Consider the following 26736-nt stretch of genomic DNA (forward strand, 5'->3'; position numbering starts at 1 on the left):
TCTCACCTTGCTTACAGAACACCTGCTGAAATCTGAGTCTGGGGCAACAGCTTTAGGGCAGGGATGGAGTATCTGTGGCCCTCCCACTCCCAGCAGCCCCAAGCAGGATAGCCAATGGTCATGAACGATGGGGTTTGCAGTCCATCATCATCAGGTAGACTACAGGTTCCCCATCCCTGCTTTTGCGGAAACTCAGGTCCACATATTCCACACCTACTGATCAATATCTATTTTGTACTCCGCTTGGCACTAGGCAACTCCACAAGGTCAAGTCCAGAAAATAGTGTATAACTCCAGAAAAAAAGCTCTTATCAAATAAAGCCCAACACGTCTTAAATACAGCTAATAATTTTTGAGGGGGGAAAAAAGAGAGAGCCCACACAAAAAGAGCTTGAAATGTTTTGCACTCTTGCTCCACCATAAAAGGCACTGGAATTACGGCTTTGCTATACACAATGACATGCTGGAAAAGAAAGGGGACTTGTCCAATCCTATGCATTCAGTGGTAATGACAGGGCAGGGAAGAGGGCAGGATTGACCATACCAAAAAATAAAAGGCAGAGAAGCAAAACACAAAAGATCAGAATGCCAATGTTCATGAATGCATCTCAAGGCTTCACAAGTCTCTGTCCTTCTGAGAAGACCAATGAGCTGATTGACTTTACAAAAGATGCCACAGAGAAAGGTGGGTCTTCTTGGTTGACGTCAGCATAGCTTTATTACAGGTACCATAAAGGGGGGGGGAGGGGAACCACTTGTGACTGTCACTCTTTGATTAGCTTAAGCCAGCCAAGTAAACCCAAAGCAGGAATGTTCAAGCACCTTCACATAGTCCACTGGAAAATCAAGGAGTGAGAAACTGGATTCAGAGGTATGTGACAAGAAGGGCTTGGGTTGCCGTGCTCGGCTTCTAGAGCCCTGCCTGCATCTCTCCCTCCCACTCTGGTGCCTGAAGTATGTGAAGCCAGGGCAGGTGCCAGAACTGCACCAGTTAAGTGCTTCCTTTCTTAGTGCGAGGCACAGATCCCTGTGGAAAGGGACTGGTCCAAACAGGGAAGGAACCTCCAGATCGACTCCATTCAAAAAGGAACAGTTGGGGGGGGGGGAGAGAGAAAGGGCACCTTGCGTTCGTGGCTTCATTCTGCAAGTCCCTATTAGGGCTTGTCATGTCCTCAGCTTTCGAACTGTCACAATTTCCGTGGCTGTACATTGGACCCTTTACCATGCAGCTGAGATGTATCTGAAAGAGATGCAAAAGAAGAACTATTATTGTCCCCGCCCCAGCAGTGGAAGCTCCAAACATTTAGTTTACCAAATGATTAGCAAGCGTTACTAGCCATAAGCTACTAAAGAGTTTAATTAATAGAGACACTGACAGACAGGAAGGGATGATAACTGCAGTAAAAAACAAACAAACCCTGTGACCAAAAAACTGAAGTTCTGTAAACAGAACTGGATCCTCAAATGTTTACAGCTTGGGCCTTGGTGTCCTTTGTGTTGCATCATGGGACAGTAAGGCCCCCTCAAGCATTTGGCAGGGACCAAAGAGGAGGAAGAAGGACAGGAGGGAAAGAGGAAAAAATGGTACCCATGTTCCAATGCTCTAATGAATGTGCACAACAAAGGTTTAGGTTCCCCTAGCTAAGTTCTCTCTCATCCTGGGCAAAAACACACCCAAGACTCTTCTTGATATCACATATGGTTGGTGGGTAAGCCTTGATTACAATCAGTAGTCAAGTACTGATGACTTATGGATGATTTGTCTTAAACATGCAGCAAAATGTGGTGACAAAATTTGTAGAGTTCTAGGATGGAACAGTGCACTGTACTACTTCAAATTACAGGTGAAGGAATGGCATACTGTGCTAAGTAAAAGCAAACCCCTTCATACAACAGGGAGGCTACAACCCCTCTTCAATAAGTGCTTTAAAAAAAAACCTTGCATGGAATTATTTTACACTGAGGAAAATTTAAATGTGCCAAGCACTAACAGTCCATTCTACAACAATGTTGCACTACAGGTGTAGACTAAGACAAAAGCACAGCAGCCGAGGCAAAAGGAGAGAGTTCTCCCTGTGGCAGCTCCTTTGCAGGTTGCTATTTGGCACAACACTCTCTGTGTGATGCGCACTTGTAAAGTTCAGCCTGTAGACCTCAAGCATGACAGCAAAACCCATCCTCTGGAGGAGGAATAGAGGTTGCTGGACTCATCAACCCCAGCCAGCAAGGCTCATAGTCAGGGATGATGGGAGATAGGGTCCTAGAACATCTAGGGGGCCACAGATTCCCCTACTCCTGCTCTGGAACATGTTCCAAAGCATGTTTCCTCAAGGTCGGCTTACAAAGCTTCAGCTATCAACCCATCCAATTGCATCCAGGAGACCTCAGAAGCTCCTGCACCAATATGTGATATTCCCCTGGCCACTGGAAAGCAATGAGGTGGATTTCCTTTGGGAAAGAATGTGGGTCTTCTTCCAAGGGAGGAATATTTTTACTCTGAGTAAACAACATCAACAAAGTAGCAACCCCACCCCCACCCTGGTCAAGCTGAGGAAGTTCCTCAAGGCCTGCAAAGGATTCACTGAAATTCAGCCACCCCAAGTGTTTTGAGCTTTTGAATAAAAGCTAACAATAACTGCACTCTATGCTGTTATCTGAAGTATTGTTACTATGCAGTGAAGTGTTCCTAAGCAATGTAAATGCTATTTTTACACTCTGAGTATGTCAGATACCCAAGGCAGTGAAAGAAGGTTTGGAGCTCATTAGTAGGGCGTCTGCTTTGCATGCAGAAAGTTCCAGCCTCAATCACCAACCTCTCCTGAAACCTTGAAGAGCCTCTGCCCACCAGTGTAGACCAATGGTCTGACTGTAAACGAAGGCAGCCTCCTATGTTCTCCACAAGATCCAAAGCAATTAAATCATTGCAATTTAAAATTACGTTTAGAATATGTAACACAGCAGCACAACCCCCCTCCACAACAAACAGAAGTAGCAGCAGCAGCAGCATCACCACAAGTTATTAGCAACAACTTTGCAATAAAAACAAGCAATAAATCAATTAATTAGCAGGGAGGGGGGCAGAGGAAGCAACCAAGTTGCCATGGCACCATGTTCTGCACTTTCAGAGAGACTGGGCAACCTACAGAAACGACCTCCTAAATGGGAGCAAACACATCCCCAAGTGACTTCGATGTTGAAAGTTTAACAAGAGGCTGCCAACTGCCATATACAGTAGTTCCTCTGAACACCTAGTGCAGCCAGGAGCATCCATGTCTTGTTTCAAGGCTTTAGAAAACAGGTTGCTGAACCTTTTCCGAGCAGAGGGCTGCACTGAGCCACAGCCAATCCAAGGGATACATGCCCAAATGGGCATGGCAGAAAAAGAGAAACCTTATTTCTATTTCTTTCTTTTTTTTTAAAAAAAAAAAGAAATATATCAGTGATACGTAAGGTGGAGGCCACAACCAGCATGTAAGGAACTATTACTACTGGAATTAATGTTTCCTGCTTCCCCTCTCTACCCACAAAAGTAATTCCTTGTCTTCCAACTAAAAACATTAAAGCATACTTGAAGAACTTCCTACACCAACATTCTTGCTTCCTCTCCATTCATTTCCTTAGAAATCATTCCCAAATGAAATAATTTATGCTCCCACCCCCTAAGTTACTTTATTGACCTCCACATTAATTACTCCCTTTTCCCATCATGAAGAACTCCCCCTCTTTCTTTCCTCTCTGTTTCTGCTCCCCACTAGCTCATTTAGTGCTTACCACTCAATTTACCGCTGGGTTAAAGTGCAGCTGTGATGCTTTGCCCCACTTAATGTTGCAAGGCTTTCAACAGCTCTTGGGACTGATCATTCAAGACCAGCTCCCCTTTGGCAGTTAAGAGCGTCAGTGTTACCGGAAATAAAGACATTAAGATTGACGAGGGCTCAAGAAGCCCAGTGAACACAAACGTTTGCAGCTCAAAAACAAGGTGGACGTTTGAGGAACACTTAAAGGAAATCCTTTGAAAAACATTTTAAACTCTCATTGAGGCAAGATTGCAAGACCTGCGGAAACTAAGCCCCACACCTTGAAAAGTGTCAAATATTGCGGGTTCTCCATGGGCCACTGAAAATATCTTGGGGGCCACATACAGCAGACGGGCCACAGGGTAGCCACCCATGTTAAAAGCCAGCCCAGCCCTGTATTTGTGCCATGTGGGCAACAGTTAATCCACATGTGTGTGTTTCACAGAAAGAAAGGCCTTGAAGGGGGGGGGGGAGTAAAATTGTAACCTGGGACTTTTCTGAGAAAGCAGCTGTATGTACAGTAGTTTGGTGGCAGAAGACCTCGGGTTCAATCCTGGCATCTTCAGGCAGGGGTGGGGGAAGAACCCTGCCTGAAACCTGGGAGAGCCATGGCCGGTCAGTGCAGACAATACTGAGCTAGACAGAATAATAATCTGATTCTGTTTAAGACAGCTTGCTAATATTTAAGGGGAAGGGTTATTTAAGCTTCCTGTGTTCCAGCACAGCTTCAATAAAAGAAATTAGAGCATTAGGGCCTACAATCCATCCTTGGCTTTACAGAGGCTTCCTAAACCACGGGAGTTGTGAACCTGGAGTCAATGGCAAGGGTGGTGGCTCCCTTGCTGCAAAGCAGGAGGGCACCTGCGGGGTGACTCACGAGTGCAGAAGACAAACAACAGCAGCAGCAGCAGCAGCAGAGGAGTTACCTGGCAGGCTGTGTGCTAAATGGGCAGGCAGCACTGAGAGTGGGAGGGGCGCTGCCTGGCGCAGGCTGGAGGGCAAGCCAGCCAAAAGACCTAGAAAATAGGGAAGAGGAGAGAAAGAGAAAGAAAGGAGAGGAAAAGGAGGAGGAGGAGGAGGATGGAATAAAGGAGAAACAAATGTACGTTGAAGACAGAAACAAGCAGAGAAGAAGATGCCTGCAGGTGGATTCTAATGAAGAAGAGCTGCCCCTCCCTCCCCAATGTCTGTCAAGTTCTGCAGCAAACAATCAAGTGGAACTAGTTCAACTGATGGGCTACAAAGCACAATTCAGTTCGAGCTGAGACTTGTTGGGGAAAAGAGGAAAGAAGCCTGGCTTGTCCAACCAGTGCTGGTTGTGGAGCTTGACATTCAGCGGAGCCCCTGCAAACCAAGAGTGGGTTAATAATCCCTGTGCATTACTGGCAGCCCAATGCATGAACTGACTCTGCTGAAAAGCAACTGATCCTGGGCAATGTGAGGGATATAAAATATAGATTTTTGACGGCAAAGGCTCCATTCACACGTACCAAGCCATCATGGGATAGTGCAGTAATCAAGGAATAGGTCACAGGGGCAGTTGGACCTCTACTGTTGCCCAGGGCAAGCCATTCCTGCTGCTTTCCCATTTCCCACATCTTTCTTTAAAATTATTTACACCCCACAGCACAACTGTAGCTTCCAAGTCGGCTCACAACACGAGCTCCAAAATTGCACTATAATACAACAAAACCATAGACATCTAGCAAATAAAAAACCCCAGCAGATTATGTTGATCCAGTATATTCAAAGGTATTGAGTGACTGAACAGACAAGGCTGTTTTACCTGACACCTAAATGCAAGCACAGGCAATAGCCAATGAGGAACAGGTAGGCTACCTCATCCTAAGAAGCACCCTGAGCTGAGCCACTGAAGAAGATCTCAAGGATCAGACAGCTTCCCGTGGAAGCAAGTGGGCCTTCCCATACACTGATAGGCCCAGACCATTAAAGGTATGGGTGTGATGGGTGTGGAAACTCTGGCCTGCGGGCCAAATTAAGCCCCCCAGGGGTCACAACGACGGTTTCCCTGGAGTGCGGGCCCCTATTTCCCTCTCAAACACTTACTGTGGCCAAGGCCATGATGGAAAGTTCCCGGGGCCGGTCCTGTGACAATGGCGTCCTTCGATACCCCTGACTTGGGGGACGATTCAGAGCTGAAGGAAATCACATGTAGAGGGAAGGAATGGATTGGTGAGATAATTCCTAGCGGGGTGGAACTCAGGGCTGGTGCCGGCAGCTTCGGGTTGCCGGGCTTGTAAGCAGGAGACAGGACATTCAAGGAAGACGAACTGGTAAGCAGGACTGCTCCGCTGGCTCCTTTCTGGGAAGGAGAGAGAAAGCAACCATCAGAAGAGCAGAGAAACGGTCCACGATCATCATTCATGGAAGCATGTGACACAGAGGCTCGTGCACAACCTCAGAATTCAATTGATGGGTTTCAACTTTTCCAGGAAAGAAAGTCCCCTTGCCTCCAGTAATTACTGCTGATAGCTAAGAGAAGCTGTTTTCTCCCACCCAATGCCACCTGGTGCAGGTCCCTCAGAATTGTGCCAGGCACACAGCTCTAGCAATCACTTTCCAGATTTTGAGGGGGTGGACAGCCTTGCAACACGTCTCCCGAATGAAAGAGAACATTTATTTATTGGCTATATTTACATCTCACCTTTCCTCCCAAGGAGCTGAAGACAGCACACATGGTTCTTCTGCCTTTATTTTATCCTAGCCACCAACCAATGAGGTAGGTCAGGCTGAGAGGTAAGTAACTGACCCAAAGTCACCCAGTGATCTTGGTGGCCAAGTGGGGATTTGAATCCTTATCTCCCAGGCTGCACCACATTGCACCACTGCGCCACATTGGCTTGCGCTGGCATCAGTTGGTAACAGTGAGTTAAAGAGAAGCAGCAGCAGCCAAATCAAGGTAGACAGGGAAGTTCGCAGGGCAAAAGAAAAAGGAACTTAGTCAGCTGACATCAGGCCTCTGGGAGGGACCACTTACCGGCACAGGCGTTGAGGATGCAGTGCTGCTAACCACAGCGGGCTTCAAGGAAGAGGTCAGCAACTTGGCCACTCCTTGCGTCCCTCCGCTTGAACTGACATTCGGACCCCCTGGTGGAGCAACCAAGGTCAGCTTCTGGGAGACCAGGGCCTTCTTCACCATGGAACTTGGAGACAAACGACTGGGAGCCTGCCCAGGAGAAGGAAGAGATGTGCCTGGGAGCAGGTTCCCCGTGGAGGAGGAGGAGATCTGGTTTGTGGATATGCTGGACGTGGAGCCGCTGGAAGAAGCTGCCATGTGACGCGACAAGGCCACAAAAGGCGACTTGAACGACTGCCCCAATGAGCCAGGGGTGCTGGGGTGCTTCCCTGTGTAGCTCAGGGTCAGAGAAGAGGAATTGGGGGTCTTGTGGGCACTGCCAGACCCTGGGGAGATGGTTGAAGAGGAGGAGGAGGAGGAGGAAGAATGGAAGCCGGGTGATTTGGTGGGGGTCTTGACCTGCTGATGGAGAGGAGGCCGCTGGGGCAAAGGGGAGATGATCTTGGGACCCTGCAGCTTGACAAAGGGAGGGGATGGGGAAAAGTTTTTCTGCTGCTGGGAGCCCAGGGGGAACACCTTCACCTGGGGCGTTTGGACTGGGGTCGAGGTCTGGGGCCCATGAAGGGTGCGTGGCAGGCTGTGATGCTTCGGCTTAGACTGGTGGGCATCCAGAACCTTGGCAGGGGGAGCCTGGCAGGAGAGTTCTCTGTAGCTAGAGCTCTCAGTCTTTTTGTCCGGAGGAGACTGGCCCAGCGCCAAGGCCTGTTCGGCCAGGAAGTTCAGCGGTGACTGCAGAGAGCCGCCGGCTGGAGATGGGGCAGGTGAGGGGCTTGGCTTGGAGAAGCTCCTCTTCTCTTCCAATGTGGTCTGAATGGGGGGTTTCTCCGAAGGCACCTTTGGGGTGGCGGGGAGCGTGAAGTCAGGGCTTCCCCCCGTCCGGCTGTTAAGAACAGCCAGTTCCTTGGAGACCGCTTCCAAAGACGAGGCAGCATTGTGGATCAAGTCCTCATCCAGAGAGTCGTCCATGCTGAAAGTGGGAGGAGCAGCTGTGCTGCTGGGGGTTGGGGTTGAACTCATGGCCAAGAGCTCCCTGGTCTGAGGGCTGAGGCCAACTGCAACTCCCTGCGACTCTGGAGAAAGCGTAACCCCGCTGCTTGAGTGGATCAAGGGCACAGGAAGGGGCGACTTCTTATCTGGCTTACTGGAGGACTCCTGGAAAAGGGAGATTAGACAGGTTGTAAACTTAATGCTATTTGCCCAGCTATTTTTTTCTTAGTTATTTTAAATTGAAGGAGTGTTACTTGCCCAAAGGCTCTAGATAAAATGGATTACAGAAGGGGCTGTATACATGCTGTGCAAAGGCACAATTGGTACCAGGAAGAGAATATTAAAATGGGGTTGCTATTAAAAGTGGCAGAGTTCTTTATACAGTACATTCTGGAGTTGTGCAATTTCAACAGCAAAATTAAAAGCAATGCAGGAATATGAACGTCTGGAGAGAACTTTGGATGCAGCTAGACATGCATTTTCCTAGAACATGATACTTCCTGCAGCTGTAGTGCTGAATGCTGCAGAGACTACTTCAGTTCTTCTATCAGAAGAAAGCCTACTTGAAGGCGATTAATCCAGAAAGGATACCAATTTGCTACACCTCTTTTCCATGAAGTTTTTGGCTCAAGTCCCTCAAAACCAGTACCTAAGCATTCTTTAACTACATTGGCTTACACTCATCTTGTTCACTTGGACCTTGGCCTCACTTTTCTTAGTTGTCTGCCCCTACCCCTGCCAAACACACACTTAAAAGTCTAATGTTAGACTCCAGGGCCATCATCGCAGGGAACTAGCTGGGCTTACATTGCTTTGACAATCAAATCTAGAAAAGCACCATGTAAACTCGGGGCACAAATCATAGGAGTGGGTCCTGGAGAGCTGTTTCAATGTACACAAGAAGCAACTGTATCTTCCCCATATTCTCATATGTCCCAAGAAGACGCAATCAGGGATGAGTGCTAATAGGAGCCCAGGTATAACTGCTCACCTTTCCTTTCACCTTTGGAGGCGCCATGACTTTCTTCTTTGCTCTGTAGGGAAACACAAGCAAGAGAAGAGATTATCTTACTTCCAGGTCAGCATGATGTAACCTGCCAGGGGAGGCTAGCTAGAGAACCTAGTGGCAATCCCTGGGAGCCAGTTACAACTGAGACATGTGCTCAAATGATGAACAACCTTGGGGAGTGTTATGTGTGTTTGGGGAGCAGACACATATAAAGATGAGCCATGGTTTTGTGGCAGAGGACCTGGTTGGCATGCGCCAGGTCCCACCTTTAAGTTGCTGGCATCTCCAGTTAAAAGCATCTTACGTAGCTTGGGGGGGAGGGGGGAATCAGTGGGAAAGTTGCTGCGGACAGTACTAGGCCATGTGGGTCAGTGACCTGACTCTGCACAAGGCAGCTTCACATGTTCAGTACATTCACCAAGGATGCTTGCTGCTGTGCAGTATAACACATACTGATCCCAGTTTGCTCCTTCAAACTTTATCTGATTTTGCCAGCATTGCTATTCCACCAAAGATGTGCTAGCAGTGCTATTCCACCATTTCTCATGTCTGATCCACAAATAAAAAACAGCAATAAGGCAGAAAGCCCTGCAGAAGTTCATGTTTGTCCATGTTGGAGGATACCCACGTGCACAGTTGCCATCCGAGTGACAAAACGTGACCAAGCACTAAACAGCAGGAGCACAGGACAGATTTCCTGTACTACAAGCACGGACAGATACTCACGGAATTGATGTAAGGTGACCATGCACTCGCCTGCTTTCTTTAAAGAGGGTCCTGAAAAAAGGAGAGAAAGCTGAGCCAGACCTGTTGGGAATCAGATCTCCAAGCAGCAGAAATGAGCCTTTCAAGCTTAAGATCTTAGTGCCTCTAGCAGACTCCTGAGAACAGAATCTTTCTGTTTTTAAAAGGAAGTTTCTAGATCCCACTGTTGTAAAGAAAAGTTACACAAAAACATGCAGACAGCACTTGCTGTGGGTTAGAAACCATGTATGTAAATCAAAGATGACAACCAACTTGAGCAGAAAGTGAGCCATCAGCAAACATGCTGCAACCCTGCATATTGTCCTTCTGAAGACCCCTTTAGACTTCCAAAATTGCTTTGACTGTTAAACATCTGGAGCAACCTCTTCTGCAGGTCTCCTTTCATCATATGCAGCTGCCTGGCCCACTGTGGCACGAGAATCTCGACTCCCAGTCATGCCACTGACACTCATACTACAGGTAGGGCTGGGTGATAACTGGTTTTCAATATCACAATAGGTCACCAAATAGACATCATGATATCTTGATATATCATGATATATATCCATGGCGGCTGAGGGCTCCCCACGGGGGAGAAGGGCCCCGCTGTGCCTCCCCACGGAAGACAAGAGCTTCACTGGACACCCCCACAATGGAGGAGGGCCTGACCAGGAATCCCCACAGCGGTGGAGGGCCCCATCAAGGTGGATGGTGTGCTGCGCTTCCCTACAGTGGTGGAGGGCCTTGCTGCGCCTCCCCATGGCGGTTGAGGGCTTTACAATGTAAGGAAGTAGTAGATTTAATAAAAATGGTTCAAGTGATTTACTAGTAAAGTTGCATCTGTTTCCCCACTCAGAGGTCTAAGTGGAATCTATGCATGCATAAGCCCCACTGAGTTCAGCTAAACTACTTTCCTGGGAGTAAGCCCCACTGAATCCAGTAGGGCTTGCTTGTGAGTAGACAAACATTTGCTTGCATTGCTTCATTCTCACACAGTAGCCAACCTCCCATTTCAGCAGAAGGCAACCAGTTAAATCTTCTCCCCTCCATTTCCCCCTGACCCTCATCCCATCAATCTCTCCCTTTTTATCAAAGGGTGGGAGGGAGGGCAAGCAAACAAGCAAGTCTCCTTTAAATAAATAAATAAATAAACCTTCCTTTTTAATATGGAGGAAAGCTATTTAGGGGGGAAATAAACACACTTCATCCCTTTTTTCCCACCAGTGGGGGTGGGTGGGAGGGAAGAAAGGAAGAAGTGCTTTCCAGTTCTTTGTTTACATTCCCTGTTTACTTTTCCCCTGGATCTTTGATAGCCTAGCCATGGGAGTTGCTCCTGTATTGTTAGCTGGCTCTGCATAAATTAGCTGAGCTCAGAGTTTTGAGAGCAGGAAGTTCTGCTGAAGGAGTTGGTTTCTGTGCTTGCTAGGGATTAAAAACTGGCTGCAGCTAAGGGCTTCTATCCTTATTTCTCAGAGAGGGGAGGGACAACAAAGCAAGGAGAGATATGACTACCTTCTAAAAGTTGCAAGAAACATACCAGTGAAGCTGAAAGAGTTTCCTAGTTTGTGTGAGGGCTTACAGGAGGGAAGAGGGAGAGAGCAAACAAAGCCTGCAAAGTATCTGTAAAGTATCCGTTCGGCTGGGCTACCTCCTCGGAAGCTGTCAAGTTTCAACCTTTTGTTCACGGGTGTACAGTATTGTCTTGTTGAAACACTTATCACAATGTTATTTCAATACCGGTATTCAAGGGTATGGCAATTTATTGCACAGTCCTAGCTACAGGCATCAATAAAATGGCTGAACTGCCATTTCCTGACATTCAAAATGACCATTATTGTGGGCTTGCCTTCCCTACATTGAAAGCAGGGCTGAGGAACCTGTGTCCCTCAGGATGTTGTGGGACAGAGACAGCATTGCCAATAGGGTCAGAGATGGGGCCTAGAGTAGCTTTCGGATGTTGGGGATGCCTCTGCTATGTCTAAATTATAGCACATAGTGATTAGTCAGCCTTGTTCCCTCTCACCTGGACTGCATCCAGCCCTTTGGCCAAAGTGGCTTGACTTCTGCATCCAGGAAAGTCTTCACATAATCCTCCATTGAGTGAGCCTTGTTCTTTTCACGGTCATACCCGTCCAGCTTGATTTTCACCGCCTGACAGAGCAAATCCCTAGAGGAGGAAGTTTACCTAGGTTACCCAGACCATACTCTTTGCCCCCTGTCCCCCAATCCCGCATGTAGACTGCCCTCAAATGATTCAGTTTGGGAACGTTATTTTAAACAAAGCCTTAATAAGCTCAGCCGTCATATTTGGACTATAGTGTAATCTTGGGCTTCAAATTCAAGATGAACGCCAAGGCCAAAATGCTGAAGCCAGATGACATCTTCATACCAGACACCCCACCCTGGGTCTTAAATTCAAAACTGCAGCCCCCATATCTTTGAACCAACCTGGCAACAAATAAAGCTGTAATGCCCAGAAAGGCAGATACAGGTGTATTTTCCCTGAAGCCAGGGAACAAGGCTCTAAAACCCAGTCTTGTCCCCTCAGACTTTGCCAACCTGATTTCATCAATCCACTGAAACTTCTTCCGAGGTCCCATGATTCGCTTTCCTCCTTTATCGTCATCTTCCTCGTCATCTGAACAAACCCGTTCTCTCTGGTCCTTGTCCTTTTCCTCTTCTAACATCCTGACAGGAGAAGAGAAGAGGGACACTGAAGTGAGAGTGGTAATTGGATCCACTTCTAAAATATGCCCCCGCCCCACTAGTATAAGCTTTGGGTGTACACAGAGTGGAATGCAGAGACTAAAACTAAAAACGAGTTGAAAACGCACTTCGCAAACTTGGCCTGGGTGTGCGCTTGGCACTCTTCCTGGTATTTGGCCATCTGCTCTGGCATTGCCCTGCCAATGGCTTCCTTGAGTTTCTGAAGAGGGTCCTTCATCCGCCCTCCCTGCAGAAAAACAAAGAGTTAGGGACTCTGACCCAGCATTCATGCTAAGTTGTGCCCATATAGGCAGATTGTTTTTGAGAGGAAAGCACTCCTTTTGCACGCCCCTTAAGGGCAGCCCTACTTACTCATCTAAGCCTAACCACTAAGTGAGGTCTAGACTTCAGATGTAGTTTGCTTACCAGCCATCTTTCATATTTAACTTCTTGCTAATTATGTTGCTTTGAATGCTATACTTTATATTTGACTTTCTTCTGTAATGTTTTCTTCTGCATTCTTTTATTTGACATTTTAATGTAAAGCGCTTGGAGATTTTTTTCCTTAAAAATATAAAGCGGTATAGAAATGAAATGAATAATAATAATATTTAGAGCTGGTTCAGACAGCAAGAGCTAGGAGCCAAATATTTTCAGACATTTATAATTTCAAAATTATAGAACCTACGTTCTAAAGAAGGTTGGAAAGCTACCTCATCACATTTCCAATGGAGTGGCAAGGCCCTTCTCTTCTGATGGGCATTTGCCTGGCCCGGGTCATCTCCTGTTTTAACCTGTAGCTCTTTGATTTTGTGAAATTTATAGCGTGTTTTGTATGGCTCTATTCTTTCATGTGTTAGGAATTACTTTGGACTATTTGGAAAAGAGGTATAAAAAAGCTTTTAATAAATAAAATTCCCTTTTCATCACCCTGAATTTGTTTTTGCAAGGTTAAAGAAAGGGAAATCGAAGCCAGCCCTTATGTGGAAACCTTTTATCCCTTATTAGAAATGGCAAAGGTATTGAAATTCAGAGACACACATTCCCTTCTCCATGAGCAGCCACTGAGCCCAAAAAGAGATGTTCACAAATCCAGTTTATGACATGGGACATTTCTTTCTATGGTTGACACCACTATCACTTACACCAGGGGCCTGGGTGCCAAATACTGTATATTATGGCGTCTAAGACTACTTTTTAATCCAGGAAAATCTTCTCAAAAGTCGGGGGTCGTCTTATACGCCGGGTGGAGAATCTGCGGTCGAGTATATCTCAAACTCTATATTTTAACTGGAAAAGTTGGGGTCGTATTATACGCCCAGTCGTCTTATACGCCGGAAAATACGGTACAACCCATTTGTCTCTTGGGACTCTCCATAGGCCACACACCCTCCTTGTTTTTACCTGACGGGGATGTCCTTGAAATCTGATTATGCTTTATGCTTGTTTGGGTTAACAAATGATGTATGAGACAAAACTACCTTAGTGTACAAAGTTAAAACATTTATTGGCCCACCCACTTTTGCCTCTGAACCCATCCGCCATTGGCATGTGGGCCTCAGAAGGGAATTACCTTACACTGACTAGTAGCACTGCATTTACATGACCACTCACCTGTTCATAGACGTAAAGCCGGCGGGCACGTTTGAGCAGGGTGTCTTTGTTGCAAGGCAGGAAGGAGGCTAGGTGAGCATACACCCCTGAGCGGACCTGGCTGTTCAACTCCCGAGTTTGCAGCTCTATACTGAGGGCAGAAAAAGGCAGCACTATTTAGCTCTGATCCAAATCCCTCCCTTTGACAGCAGAGTAAGGGAGCCCAAGCAAAACATGGTAAAGTAAAATATTGCAAAGGCCCTTTAAAAAAGCTTCAATTTAAAATCTAAATAAAGAAAGTTAAAGGTTAAAAACAAATGAAACAAGAATAACAAGGGGGAGGGGAATCAGTGGCAAACAGTAATGGCCAGCAAAGTCTAAAGAATGTATTATGTAGAAGTCAAAAGCTAATCTGAACAAGAGTTTCCATGGAGTATGGACAGATTTCCTTGGCTGTCGCCACTCATTTTTATATAGTAGTTTCTTGAAATATTAGGACTGAACATGTAGAGCAAAACCTATGGTAGAAATAGTTCTCTCAAGTATCTGAGGTCAAGCGGAGCTTTGGAAGCTTAAGACCCAGCACCTTGAATTGGTACATTTGGGAAAGTGACTTACTCCAGCAATATGCTATTCATTTCTTGGTTGAAGAACTTGTGTTTGCCTTCTCCTTCAGCCACCCTGGCAGCCTGGAGTTCACAAAAAGACCAACACAGAATAGTTAATAACCAGAGATGCAGGAAAAGGGCCAACCAGGGGGGAGGGTGTAAGGGGAAAGAAGAAGAAAAAAAAGGGGGGGGGAGTCAGTATATTCTACAGAAGTCACAGCCCCATAGCATTTCCTCATAGGAAAGGTGCTTCAATTCCTCCTGACTCGGTTAATGCCCAAAGCTGTAGAAAGCTGCAGCGATATTAAAATTGAAATGAGTCAGAATTGATTCCTCCATTGGAACTTTCCCCCTGCAGTTCTGGAAGTCAAGATTCATTTCCACAACAGGGCCAAATTCCGAGGGAGAGATTCAATATCAGGCCAGCAAATGCAATGGAGCTTCCCCCTTCTCCTAACCTCTACCCCCTAAACCCCAATCTGCTCTGGAAGGTTCCCCAAAGTCGGGACATCTTCAGAAGCAGCATGGAATCTTTCTGCTTGGGTTGCCTTTTTGCCATTTGTGTTTTAACATCTGCATTTAATTGATTATCTAGATTTTATTGTTAGGTGATATTCCAGACTCAAACATTCTTTCAAGCAACAGGTTCTGGTTCAACGAGGAATATAATTTCAAAAAGTGCCTTTTCTCAAAAAGCCCTTTGCATTCTTGGAGGAAAAATGGGAAAGGATGCAATTTTTCTAGAAAATTTTCCCATGTGCTAAATTGCTTGGAATATGCATACTTTTGGTTCTAATTTTATGTACATCCCGAACAACCTCCCAGTCACAAATCAATATAATGGGTATGTGCATGAGAGATAATTTTTTTTACTATATGCTTCTTAGTCAATATGAAAAAAGTTAATTATAACTTTGAAACTGCACAATTAGATTGGCAATGTATCCATTCATTATTACGTTTTTGGGTACAGTTGGGTCTTAAGGTATTTTTAATGCAATTATGCATTTTAAGGATTTTTTCTAAGGAAAAAAAAGTTATGGAAATCATTCCACATCTCATTACTGGAATCAGGTGCATTAACCTTTTCAGACATGCATAGTTAATCTAGAACAGAGGTAGCTCTGCTATAGATTGAAACCATAATACAAAGATTTATTCTCTCCACCTAAACCTCAAACTGTACTCCAGAGTCCACAGGTGTAGCAGTACAACCACTTACTCCACAAACCTATGCAATAAGTAACTCAGAACAGCACTATGTGAACACATACCTCACAACTGCCTATGCACCCAGCTCAGTTGGGCTCTAGGACTGCCAGCTTGGCTGTTGCCACTCATTAACAACCCAACTTCTCTGAATAATGCCACCTCACATCAGACCACAACAAGAATCTGACGGCCTTCTGTCCTCAACTGCTGTCCTGCGCAGTATTTCAAACTGACTTTCCATAAAGAACCTCTTCAAAACATGGAAGCAAGCAGCAACCATAGGGGAGATCACATGCTTTGCATGCAAAAGGTCAGTTTCCATCCCTGGCAGCCCCAAGTAAAAGGAAAGAAAAAACCCTGCCTAAAACTGTGCAAAGCCACTGCCGGCAAGTGAAGATGAGACTGGGCTAGATGGACCAGCGTTCTTGACTCTGCTTAAGGCTGCTTCCTAGCCTGAAGAACTGTACCTATTGTCTACCCTGCAAGTGACATCACTTGCCACATCCGGTATGATCTGCTGTTACCTGTGTCAGTTCCTCAATGCGCTTCTCCAGTGATCCTGGAAGTCCTTCGGGGAGGGAGAGCGGCTGCTTGATGTCCTGCTCTAGAGCCATCCCAAGGGGGTCACTCCCATCTTCCATGTCATGGAAAGGGCTTTCTTCTGGAGATTCATTGAACAGCTGTTCTAGATCAAGATCAGTCAGGGAGTCCATAGCTGAGGCAGCTTGAAGGAGCTCATTGTCACTGCTATGGCCAAAGAAAGAGAGGAGTGGATCGGGCAGGCTTTCCACTTCCCGTGGAGTTGGAGTTTCAGCCAGAGAAGGGACAATAAGCTTTGGCTCGTCGTCCCGCTTCTTCTGAGCTTCCTTTTCCTTTTGAAACTTCTTCAGCATTTCCTTGTAACTCGGGGCTCCAGAGTATTTCTTCTTCTTCTTTTCCTTGCTTGCATTCAGGGCTGTGAAACTATAAAGGAAACATGGTACATATGAGGAAAGTAAGGTGTCCTACCATTTGAGCACCTACAACCTAACAGTGCCCTAACACTGAACTTTAATTTGATTGTTATGGTAGAATCCTAAACGTGTTATTTCAGATGTCACACTATGGAACTTACTTGCAGGGAAGTGCACAGAGACTTTCAGCCTGTGAGTAAATCATATAAACTCTCCAACCTTCAGCAATGCTTGAGGCAGTGCAGCTTATATAAGGTGACACATTCTGTCCTAACTGCAAATTGGTAAGAGGAAGATTTTACTGTGCTATTTTAGAAGACAGGTGAAATAAAGTTACTTGTGGGAAAGTCCGTGTATAACTTAAGAGTCATTTCTTCTAGAATCATTATTCATTCTACTGTTCTATCACAAAGGAAATGATGACCAGTCACTTGACTCCTTTTCGCTGCTGGGTTATCTGAACAAGCCCTGAATCAAAATAAATTCTTGCCAACTCATTTTTTTAAAATCATCTATTCTATAGCATTTATTTCTGCATCATGCAAAACAATTCATAATCCTTATCTTGCTCAACCACAAAACCTTCCTGGTTTGTTTATGAGAGAGATTTGATTAACACAAATCTGGAAAATTAGTGGCAAAAAGAGGGATTTGAGCCTAATTTAGATATCACACTCCAACGCTTAAAATTGTTTTTCTAGCGTTTCCTTTTTTAAATCCACAAAAGAAGTTCCATCTAGGAGAAAGACGATAACCATCTATTTAAAAAAAGCCCTTTAATACAAATAGCTGACTCTTACCCAGTTTTGGGAAACTTAGATTTTTTAGATTTCTTTTCTTTCTCATAAGAATCATCTTTCTTCTTTTTCTTCATCTTCTCGCCTCCTTCTTTTAATTTTCGTTTCTGGGAATTAAATAATTTTAACAATTGTCATTATGTAGCACTAAAGAAGACACTATTAAAGACACTGAGTGATTTAATCACTTGTTAGCAAGAGTGTTCATGGATGGCTTTACATGCCTGAGCTGCACCTTTATGAAACGAGAGGAAGGTGCTGCTCAGGCATGTAGTCATTCATGAACATGCTTGCTAACAAGTGATTAAATCTCCATGATGGAAAAAGGAAAAGATGAAGCACCTCTGAGGGCAAGGAAGATCTAAGGTTGTTAAGGATCATCTCCAAGCCCAAAGAGGGCTGCAAAACACTTTCTCAGGCGGCCCCTAATACTAGAACAACAGCTTGGAGTCATGCAAAGACTAAGAGAAGATTTCTCATCTCTTTCAGCTACCCGAGTCAATGAAGTCACCCACAGAATGCAATTAGTGAGTTGGAGCCAATTAAGGCCCCATCTGCACCATACATTTAAAGCACTACAATACCACTTTAAACAGCCATGGCTTCTCACAAGACATCCTATGAACTGTTAAGGGTGCTGAAAGCGATTTGGGGAACAGTATTCCCATTCCAGAGCTTTAATTCCCAAAGTTCTCTGAAATGAGGGATTGGTTGTTAAACCACTCTGGGAACTATAGCTCTCTCAGCACCCTTAACAAACAACAATTCCTATGATACTTTGGGGGAAGCTATGACTATTTAAAGTAGTAAATTGCTTTAAATGTACATTGCATATAGGACCTGGAGAAGCACTCTGAACAAATTAACGGACATGACTAATGTAAGTCCATTAATGTAACTCCTACCCATGAACTATAAACCACAGGTAGAACTTTCATTTCTTTTTAAAGGGAGGGAAAGCCTACTAGCTATGAGGTGACCTCAGTCACTATAACCTTCCATTAAAGGGAGCACTCTGTGTTGCTTACAGTATGAACTGCAAGCAGAGTAAATTATAAACGATCTACTTCCTGATTTGTCAAGAGTGCACTGAAGGTCTTTATGTCCTCTATGCTGAACTACTATTTTTGTATTTTCTGCTTTGCTTGGGGTAAGTAAGTCCACACATAATTTCAGCCTTTGAGCTTCTTTCAGGTAACAAAATATTAGACAGGAAGTAAGACATCCACCCACTGACCCCATCGTCTGCAGTCACATTTTGTCAGCCAACAAAACCACACTTTATTGAAGGCTTTATTTAAAAAAGAAAGCACCCAGAGCATCTTATTTCCAGACCTTAGGTGACTTCTTCTTTTTCTCTTTGATAAAGTCATCCTCCGACTCCGAAGCCTGCCGGAACTGTAGAGTTCCAGAGTTGATGTAAAAGCCTCCATACTTGGTTGTTAGAGATGCTGGAACGAGCTCATCATACTGGGGGCAAAGCGGAGAAATCAGTCAGCATTCTTGTAGAACCGATGGGTAAACGTGTGAAAAGTATCCCAATGAAACCATGCTCACTTTTCCAGTGAATTGGCCTTGATGTCACTTTGGACATGCAAAAACACCAGATTCTTACAGCTGCATCATTTTGAACAGTAATACATTTTGGCAACAGCTTTACTTCTCTTCCCTCATCTTTATTAACTGCCCTATGATGCCTGGCTTTGTGCCCTGCTTTTCCCTGTTTTGTTTTGGGTGCAACAGCTCCCACTCCCAAACCCCACCCCCAAGGCATGTATGCTAAAATCCAGTCTTCTAGGAAGAAAAGGAAGGGGGAAAGCTCTAAGAATGCACTCAGGTCCTAGGGTCCTCTAGAGCAGGGGCAGGAAGATCTTCCGATCATTGGGCAATTTGCAGTAGGTTGGGGAGGGGTTCCAAATGGCAACTGTTTAATAATGGGAATTGTTTAATTTATTTCCCCCAGCAATTGCAATATTTAATACCCAAAGAGTCTACAGAGTAAAAGGCACATGCAGGAGAATGAACTTGAAGATGACCTAGAAATCAAAGGAAGATAAGATGCTGACTTACACCAAGTCATTTCACTGGCCCATCTAGGTCAGTATCATCTACACTGATTTCTCCAGGCTTTCACAGAATCAGTTGGAAGGTACCCCAAGGGTCATCTAGTTCAACCCCCTGCAATGCAGGAATCTCAGCTAAGGCATCCCTGACAGATGGCTGTCTAAACTCTGCTTAAAAACCTCCAAGGAAGGAGAGTTCACACCCCCATTCCAGGGAGACCATTGCACTGTCAAACAGCTCTTACTGTCAGACAAGAGGACACTACCAGCCCTACCTGGAGATGGAATGGGGACTGAAGTTGGGACATTCTGCATGCAAAGCATATGCTCTACCAATCCGTCTCCCAATTAGGTCACTGAAATCAATAAAGTCTGAAGGAAACCCAGAAGTGAATATGTGCATGTAAGGCAGGCATGGCCAAACTTGGCCCTCCAGGTGTTTTGGGACTACAATTCCCAACATCCCTGACCACTGGTCCTGTTAGCTAGGGATGATGGGAGTTGTAGTCCCAAAACAGCTGGAGGGCCATGTTTGGCCATGCCTGATGTAAGGAATGACCTGCTCTGATAATGAAAACAAGTTCCTGGTCAAAAGAAGTCTATTTCTTAATTCTGACATCTAAGCAGAATAGACCCATTGAAATGAAAAAACCTAATTCAGTAATGTTCATTAATGTCAATGTGTCTACTCTGAGTATGACTAACATTGGCTACAACCCAAAGTCTTGGTCCACCTCCCAAGCCACTGTTTTGTACTTGGCTCTAGTTGGTGGATGTCAGAATTCTAGTTTGTTTGTTTTTTTAAAGGTTCTACAAGCCTGTAATCTGCCCATGCCTGCTCTAGGCAGTAACAAGTAACAAGCAATAGTTTGGGCCTTTGTGGCAGAGGGACATGACTGAGGGAATGGCTCGAATGCCTGCTATGGGCCTCTGTGCAGACTGGAAAAACAAGATAGCTCTGGAACCTGGAAACACAGCCTTCAAACCAGGACTCTGTGCAGGTGGAGCCTGGGTGTTCACCCTACCTGGAGCACCCACTGCTGCTAGGGCAGACAGCTTCATCACCTGCTTTATTTTTGGGAACCAGAGCCCTCCACTGCTACTCACTGCTTCAGAATTATCAATGAAAGAATCGGATTCATCGTATCCATATCCCATATCTATCAGGTCCTGGACACGATCTTTCCTGCGCTTCTTTCCACCCTGAAACAAGAAAGGCTGATGGTTACCCATAATTGCTCCAAAGAAGGCAAGCTATTATTATTATTATTATTATTATTATTATTATTATTAAATTTATATACTGCCCTATACCCACAGGTCTCAGGGCGGTTCACAGGATAAAATCACAACATAAAAACACAAAATACATAATCAAAATAAAAACAAGAACAACCCAATAACCCCATACAAATAATCAGAGGGAAAATAGAATTTAAAACACACATACAAAGTATTTGTAATAAAACATATAAAAATAAGCATCCATCAGGTAATGTCAAGGAGTAGATTAAAATGTCAATTTAACTTTATTTCAAATAGAAACATTTTAGCCATTGGGTCCCCCCCCCCAATTGCAACCATTCATAGAAGCTCTTTGATCCAGTGGATCAAATACACTTCCATTGCTAAATCTGCTACCTCCAGAACCTCCTGCTGGTGGCAGGGGCAGATGTGGAAGCCTGGACCTGAATTCCCATATCCCACAGCCCAAACAAACCAGCCTGAAGGCCATTGGGTAACTTCCGAATAGTCATTATCTCTTATCTCAGCCTACCCAGCAGGGTTGTTGTGAAAATAAAATGGATAGGGGAGAACCATGCACACAGCCATGAGCTTTTTGAAGGAAGGGAGAGATGTAAATATTCATATTCCCTGAATACTGGTGCTGCACACATCCCTTTATCAGGCACCAGTCCATAGTAATCACCATAGCAGTTCTTAGTTGTATACACACTCCTAACGTCAATATAAACACAAGAATCACCATAGTGTTAAAGACAACATTTCTATGAAGAAAGCTAAAACAAGGACTTCATTCTAGTACATAGCCACAATGAAGAAACGTACATATTTCTCTTCAAGCTTCCTGGCAAGCGCCTCTGCTTTATGCCTCTCCTTTTCCTCATCATTGAAGGGATCGGCAAGGTCTTTTTTCTGTAGGGAGGAAGCAAAAGGGGAGGTGAACAACATCAGAATTGAGTCAGTTGTCACACTGTTTCACAGAGATGCCTCTTTTATCTAAGGGCCAAGCGGGAGTCTGGAATATTCAGTGGAGATTCATGCTTGTAGAAGCTGTGTGTTGCAAAGGTGGGGACTTGGTTCATGCTTGTAGGAGATCACGTTGACAAAACCAGGAAAGCTTGCCCTTGGGCTTCCAGTCTAAAAGACTTTAAAAAAATAAAAACAAAAAACAAAACAAAACCCAACACCCAGCAGCCACAAGGGAAAGAAATTTGTCAAGTATGTGCCCTAAAAATCATAATTGTAAACAAACTTTTCAGTGTTGTTTAGCAGCAAGAACGTATCTGAAGACCAGAGACTAAAGTTTTAGTCCCAGCTCAAATATCAGCATCAGCCATCCTAGACAAAGCCTTACTATATCCATATTTTGTTTCAAAATTCAAGAAAAAGTTTATTCTTCCAGAGAAATCAACCTTCTACAAAACTTCCTTCCCTCTTTTAAACTAACTCTGCCAATTCCAGACATGTTATTAACCAACCCCACTCAAATTGAGCTTCTTGGTTCTTCCATTTTCTAGCCCACAATATCTTGTCTGCTATCAACAGAATACATAAACAGTAGTTTCACTCTATTCCCCATCTCATCTTAAATTACACTGAATATAACTAGCATTGGAGTGGGCCTCAATATAGTCCCTATTATGTCAGTGATAGCTGCACTCAGGCAAGCCCACCACGTAGGCAACAAATGTGCATTCCACACTGTATGTTTCCAGCATTTAAATTGATTTACTGTCAAGCCAGGTGTCCACCATCCTCAAGAGATCTCAAAGCTTTGTTGTGGGGTTTTTGAAATGCACAACTAAAGAATGTGCAACAGAGAACAATAAGATGTCCACATACTTTTTCTCCTGTGGAACTGCTTTTCCCTTTCCCTCGTGTATTCTTCAGCAGCTCTGGATAAAAGAACTCTGGACAGCGCTTGTGATCTGGCTCAAAAAGGGTGAGGGCAATGCGAACTGCTGCAGCTGCAGGTTCAGATTCCGGGGGGTGCTCTGTTCCTGTGACGTCCTCCCGGCGAGGCTTTTTCAGTAAAGTGGTGCTCAGTGGACCAGACAAAGAGGTGAGCTGGACCCTGTGGGGTTCCGTCATGGCTAGACTTACGTTGTAGTTGCTATCATGGCATGGTTTCCAACTGTCTAGGCCAAAGTCTGGACTAGTATACACATGAGGGCATCACACACACAGAGATGGATGCCAAATGCAGAAATTAATAGATATGCTAGATTCCTGCGTTTTAAGAAAAACAACGCAACAATTTCTGCTTTCATAAGAGGAGAAGAATCATCATCCCATAGCCACACAACTGCAGGTTAGCATGTGGCCCTTGAAGTTTATGCAGCACAACTCTGCTTCAAGCCAAACGTGAAGGAAAGAAAGAAAGAGCTTTCTGAACAGAGCAACTTTTATTGAATCACTTTCATTGTGACTTTGGCCGGAAAGGTGAGTCTGGGCTATGTTACCCCACATCAGAGAATTTCCCACACTGGGAACTGACATAATGCAAAAAACACTGAACACATATGCTCCAGCCTTCTGCTGAATAGAAATGCAGATCTGCTAGCATTCAGACCCAAACAAATCCAGATCCATGGCATGTAGATAGTACTCTGAAACTTCTTTCCAAAGACGTATCTTCATATTTCTACCTAAAAGACAAAATCAGAAAGTTCCAGCCACAAAAAACAGCACAGGTGAACACACAATTTTTGTTCCTCCATGTTTCAAATGAGGCCCGTCTGGCAGGTCTGGTGTTGTAATGAATAATGACTGTACCCTGTAACGCAGGTAGGGATACTGTAGCCCTCCAGATGTTGCTAAACTACAAGTGCCATCAGCCCTAGCATTTATGGCCAATGGCTGACAGGAGCTGTAGTTCAGCAACACCTGGAGGTCCAAATGTTCCCCACTCCTGCTGTAACTGGATGAGATCTCTGAACGTCCAAGCAAATAATTTTTCCACACAAAACTCAATTACACAGTTGGATACCATGAAATGTAGTAATTGCTACTAAACAAAATGATTTCAGAAAAGCATTAAACTCAGAGAACATGCATGCCAAAAAATATTAGCTACAACAGGCAGAAATGGAAGCTCCATGTTCAGAGAAAGCATGCTTGTCCTTACCAGTTGGCAGAGACCAACCAATAAAAGCTTAGTCACTATTACACCCTCTGAGCACTCATAGGAGAACATTTGGGAACAGAGTGCTAAGCTACATAAACATTTGTTCTTAACCCAACAAAGCAATTCTTAGTTTTTTGGGATTGGCAGTAACCAATAGACATGGTTTGGGTTCCGACAGATTGTGGATGCAAATGTTTCATGCCAATCTTAATCAGCAAAATTATTACACAAAGTATTAGATGATCCATTCTCTAGAGTGAAAACTGGAAGACAGAAAGTCCTCTAAAGTGATGAGAGAAAAAGCCAATTGCAGCAGCTTGGATGAGGAACTGTCCCCAAATAAATTATCTACAACTGGAGATGCTGCTGCTGAACGACTGACTGTTCAATGTACTGTACAGCAGTAACATAGTATTTTGTTTCCCCATGACACAGAAAGTGAGATGGACACAAATAACATGCTTTGGAGAATACATTTGTGTGAGCCATGTCCTTGGGGGTACCTGTTACAAAGGTCTCTTACACATTCAAATGACTCCCCCACCCGTTGCTTTGGGAGTAAACCCCAAGGAAAGATCTGTACCCACTGCCTTGTGGGACATCCTTGGGAGAAGAAAAGGCTAAGGAGTAAACCCTACACAAATCCGGAGTGGAGTCCCTAAGACAGTTGTCTTGTATGCCTCTTTCCAGCAACTCCTGCAGCTCAAGCTTGTACCAAATGTATTGCTATGTTTCCCTTTGGACCACATCAGCAAGGCCAAGGGTGGGTTTTGTCTGGGTAGCACCCCGGAGAGATCACTTCAGTGCCACTAACGCAGAAAAAACAATGCAGGAGGCAGCAGTTATGAGTTACAAGTCTCTGCAGCCACAGCAAGCACTGTGACTCTCCAGTGGTTTGACTTCACCCCTGGAGATACATTACATTGTCTCTTGAGACAGACGGATGCAAACAACTACACTCTGTTCTGCTCTGTCTTGACAGCATCATGTTGAGGGTCAGAACAAAACCCATCCACTTTCCTGTCAGTGCAATGGCACAATAACAGGATTAGGTATGCGAAATCCAAGTAACCCAGGCATTCACATATAGCATTCCTTTATTTATAGAACTTATTTCAGTTTCCAGAGAGTTAATGGAATGCATGCTTCTGGTCTCCATGGCAACAACAGGCCAATTTTTCTTTATTGTTTCCTGGCATTTAGTCACTCCCCACCCTCCTCCTTTATCTAAGTGAGGTTCACTGTAGCAAAGCTAAACTCAAGCTCAAAAATAAGGTAGAAAAGTTGGCATGATGTGCTGCTTAGCAAAGCTGGGAAGTCCAAAGTTTAAATCGTATAAACTTAGAAGGTGGCCTTTGAACAACCCACCCCTCAAACCTCACCACAACCACCTCACAATTTGGAATACAGAGATAAAACCATTGGCTCACATTTTATAACTAAAAGGATGATTGAAGTAACATGTGTGACATGCTCTGGACAATAAGGAAATGTAACTAATGCAAGTGCAAAGTATTTGGAAAACAGAAATGGGTTAATTGCCTTGCAGGATCTGAACAAAGTCCACCTGCTTCAACATTCTCTCTCACACACTGATAGGTCAGATGCATGGCTGTTTCCCCTGGACTTGCTCCTAGTATTCAGAGGTACACTGTCTCAGTACTGTATAGGGAAGCCCCATTGTGCTGTTGTCTAAAAGACACCAGCAAGGGTACAAGATCTATCTTGACATATCTACTTAACCCCCAAAGTGGGGAACTCTGAGGTCCAACTCCCACCAGCCGCAGCAACATGGCCAATAATCCTCAGGGATTATGAGAGCTCAGAGCCCATGAACATCTGGAGGCCTACAAGTTCCCTCCACTGCTGGTCTGATCCAACGCTCCTAATTTCCAAAAGCAGCCAAGAAAGCTTTTCCAGGAAGCCCACAAAGGCAGAACCCTGGTCCTACCCCCCCCCCCAACACGCCTGCACCGTTATTTACCCACAGCATCTAGTGCTGATGTCGACTGCTACAACACATGGAGGTTTTGTTTACAGACATCCCAGATAGTAGCTACTAGGGGTTTTCAGGTGTGGCGTGTAAGAGGCTATGAAAAGATCCCCCCCCCCCTCGTTCAGGCTTCGTGGTATCCAATTCCCCTCCCCCGCACCCAAAATAAATGCAGAAGCACAAATGGCAATTTTCAACCCTCTGCAAGGGCTGCCCACCCACGCTCACATTTCTCCTGCATCATGTATTAGGGGGAAAGAGCGGAGAAGGCCGAAGCTCATCTCTAAGTCCTGGTTAATCGGGGCGGGGGTGGGGAGAGTTCAAAGACAAGGTGTCGGTTATTCTCAGCCGGCTAGGTAGCGAAAGGAAGGCCCCGTTGCCCCTGGTAACGAGGGAGGCGCTTTGGAGCGCCTGGGGAGGTTTGTCCCTTCTCCCGCCCTCTACCCGAAAGCAACGCTTACCGGCGCGCCTCCATTTCTTCGGCTCCAAGCTCGCCTCACGGCACCTCTCCGCCTTCCCTCCGGCCACCTCAAACCGTTGCCGCGGCCTCAGCAGCTAACCCTTCTCGCAAGCACCGCCGCTGCTGCTGCTGCAATTGCCGCCGCCGCCGCCGGATCCAATTCCTCGCTCCCTCAAGTCACGTGCAAGGGGAGAGGGCGGAGAGAACGAAAAACAACAAGCCACGGTTGGAGGGGAACCCCCGAGGCCCGCGTCACGTGACGCCAACGGAACGCGCTCGCGCTCTTCGCTTTTTGACAAGCAGAGCAGGAGGAGGAGGAGGAGGGCGGCGGTGAGGGGGGGGGAA

The 26736-nt window shown here is 45.2% G+C and overlaps 1 protein-coding gene across 4 annotated transcripts; it reads right to left on the bottom strand.

Annotated features, from left to right (window-relative positions):
• Nucleotides 1-26698, bottom strand: UBN1 (ubinuclein 1). 4 transcript variants are annotated; one of them, XM_033166935.1, is made up of 18 exons: nucleotides 26393-26698; nucleotides 22654-23459; nucleotides 21637-21723; nucleotides 20632-20769; nucleotides 18839-18973; nucleotides 17507-17610; nucleotides 16278-16716; nucleotides 14552-14622; nucleotides 13955-14084; nucleotides 12469-12587; nucleotides 12194-12322; nucleotides 11658-11801; nucleotides 9617-9667; nucleotides 8873-8915; nucleotides 6796-8046; nucleotides 5865-6120; nucleotides 4724-4813; nucleotides 1-1240 (listed from the first exon to the last, which is right to left on the bottom strand). In XM_033166935.1, exons 2-18 carry the CDS (start codon nucleotides 22900-22902, stop codon nucleotides 1188-1190), a joined length of 3489 nt encoding a protein of 1162 aa, XP_033022826.1. In that variant the 5' UTR covers nucleotides 22903-23459; nucleotides 26393-26698; the 3' UTR covers nucleotides 1-1187. The 4 variants fall into 4 exon arrangements, with proteins under 4 accessions (XP_033022826.1, XP_033022827.1, XP_033022828.1 ...); XM_033166936.1 differs by having other exon boundaries at nucleotides 20674-20769; nucleotides 26393-26697; XM_033166937.1 differs by lacking the exon at nucleotides 4724-4813 and having other exon boundaries at nucleotides 26393-26697.
• Between the last annotated feature and the right edge of the window lie 38 nt (nucleotides 26699-26736).

This window comes from Lacerta agilis, chromosome 13, assembly GCF_009819535.1.
Source record: "Lacerta agilis isolate rLacAgi1 chromosome 13, rLacAgi1.pri, whole genome shotgun sequence".
Taxonomy (NCBI): domain Eukaryota; kingdom Metazoa; phylum Chordata; class Lepidosauria; order Squamata; family Lacertidae; genus Lacerta; species Lacerta agilis.